Here is a 2,417-nt window from a genome sequence, read left to right as displayed (position 1 = left end):
ATATGCAAATCCATTTACAAAATTTATTATGTATATTAAACTTTCAAATACTATTAGTTTATAAAGGGTATCTGCAGACGTTAACGACGACAACCGTATGTTGACGGCAACAACTGTTGGTGGTGGTCGAGGCTCTCAGAGGGGAGGGATTTTAGTGGTTAGTGGTGGGGGAAGAATGGTAACCACTCCCCCCCCCCCTCTCTCAGTGTTGTAAGTAATTGATATAACGAATGGTAATGTAATTAATTTAGAATATATACAAGGGATATAGGATGTAAATACATAAAAATAACAATACGAGTATTCTTAGTATTAAAAATGGGTAATTTTCAATAATAAGTATGATGTTTTTAAATTAGTTATAGAATTATCATATGATACTCTTAACGAAAATGCATTATACACTATAACTGAAAATAGACTTTAGTTTTTTATGTCATCTCTACATCAATTATTTTTTTTTTCACACCACATTTGACCAATGAAACATTTAGTTTCACACTAATTTTTTTTCTTCCTATTGTTAAAAGTTGATTAAAACTTATATCATTTTATAAAATAAAACTTTTGAGGTGAGATAACCCGCGAAAAACCTCAAAGTTAGTTGTAACATTTTCAAGTACATTATATAACAACTTGGTATGGGTGCTATATTCACTACTCTTTAAGAAATTAACAAATTCTCACCCCACAATGTAGAGCTTAAAATCATGGATAAAAATCTTTAATTTAGAGTTAAAATCTAACTTTATTGATAAAGTTGGTATCTTGACCATTGGATTAAAATTAAAAATTAAAATTAAAAACTTATATTTAAATGTTGAGTTTTAATTTTAATTCCAAAATCAAAATGTACTCAATTTTATCCATAAAGTTCAAAACTTAAAAAAATCTCCATCCTAAAATCATTGTTCCGATTTTAAATACAAATAACTTTAGTCCATCCCTAGCAACACACACCCTTCCCTCTTTCTCATCTGTCAGTAGACCCCAACATTTTCGAATTAAAGAATTCCCCCACACACACTTCCCCACACAAACTCTCGCCTCTCCCTCTCTCTCTTCGTGGCGGCCAATTTATTTTTTTCCTTCATTATTTTTAATACACACACACACTCCACTCCAACCTGTACAAATATATACATATACATATATATATAAACACACACACACAAAGACATCCCCACCCAAAGTCCCAAAAAGGTGTCGGTGCTTTTAAATTCCTCTTATCCTATTTAATCAAATCTCTCCTTTTATTTCGGTACCAAAACTACAAAAATAAAAAAACCAATGGAAACTTGCAAATGTTCATCAGGAATAAAAAGAAAAAATAACGATAATAATAAAAATAATCAAAGACACCCTTATAGAGGAATACGTATGAGAAAATGGGGAAAATGGGTAGCCGAAATCAGGGAACCAAACAAACGGTCTAGGATTTGGTTGGGTTCGTACGTTACACCAGTTGCCGCCGCACGTGCGTACGACACGGCTCTGTATTATCTACGTGGCCCATCAGCCCGAGTTAATTTTCCGGAATTGTTGGGGTCGGATTGTGAGAGTTTGGATGAGTTGTCTGCTGCCAGTATTAGGAAAAAAGCCATTGAAGTTGGATCTAGAGTTGATGCAGAAACCAGTGGTGCAGCCAATGAATTGAAGGCTTGTTGGTTTCAGGAGAAACCCGATTTGAATAAGAAACCCGAACCCGAAGACCCGGATGGGGATTGCTGGTGAGTGAGGGTAATCATGGGGGTGGGTGTTTTGTATCGAAATACGATAAATCTTTTGACTCAGATGTATACGATTTAATCGGGTTATCGATGGTGTCAGTGTTATGAATGGATGATGGATTTTGGGGGAAGAAGAAATTAGAAATGTATGAATATTTTAATATATTTTCATTTTTAATTATTCTCTTTTTATGTATTATCTATTTCTATATCTTGGAAACAGATGAAACAAGTTTTGATGTTTACAAGGATAAATTATGTACATAGATCATTCTTGTCGTTCTTCTTGTTTCTATCTTTTCTTTTCTGTTGGAGATTTTATTTTTTTTCCAAGTATCTGAGTAGGTTTAGTGGTAAGGCGGCAGAAACTTTAAGAAAGATTCATGTTTTAAAATTTAATTTTCAAGTAAATTTCTTGAGACGACCGGTGAAAAAGCTTTAAAACATCCGTAAAATAGTGATATCCCCGCGTAATACGGCAGCGAAATACGGCAGCGATGGTGATAGTGGCGCGGGGTGGGGTGGTGACGACGACGTGTGGTAGGGCATCAATGGTTGTGAATGTAAAAAAAATAGTTGATATTAAAGGAAGTAGTGTAGTTATTTTAAGGATTAAAAAATTTATGTAGAAAATTATTTCATTAAAATAATTATATACATATTAGGTGAATATATCTTACTTTTAAA

General features: G+C 33.3%; 1 protein-coding gene across 1 annotated transcript; it reads left to right on the top strand.

The window, feature by feature from the left end:
* Positions 1-1,131: 1,131 nt before the first annotated feature.
* Positions 1,132-2,012, top strand: LOC122588925 (ethylene-responsive transcription factor ERF011-like). The gene has a single exon (XM_043761143.1). It carries the CDS (start codon positions 1,291-1,293, stop codon positions 1,732-1,734), a length of 444 nt encoding a protein of 147 aa, XP_043617078.1. The 5' UTR covers positions 1,132-1,290; the 3' UTR covers positions 1,735-2,012.
* Positions 2,013-2,417: the final 405 nt, after the last annotated feature.

The sequence above is a fragment of the Erigeron canadensis genome, chromosome 2 (assembly GCF_010389155.1).
Source record: "Erigeron canadensis isolate Cc75 chromosome 2, C_canadensis_v1, whole genome shotgun sequence".
Taxonomy (NCBI): Eukaryota; Viridiplantae; Streptophyta; class Magnoliopsida; order Asterales; family Asteraceae; genus Erigeron; species Erigeron canadensis.
This window is presented reverse-complemented; position numbering and strand designations above follow the sequence as displayed.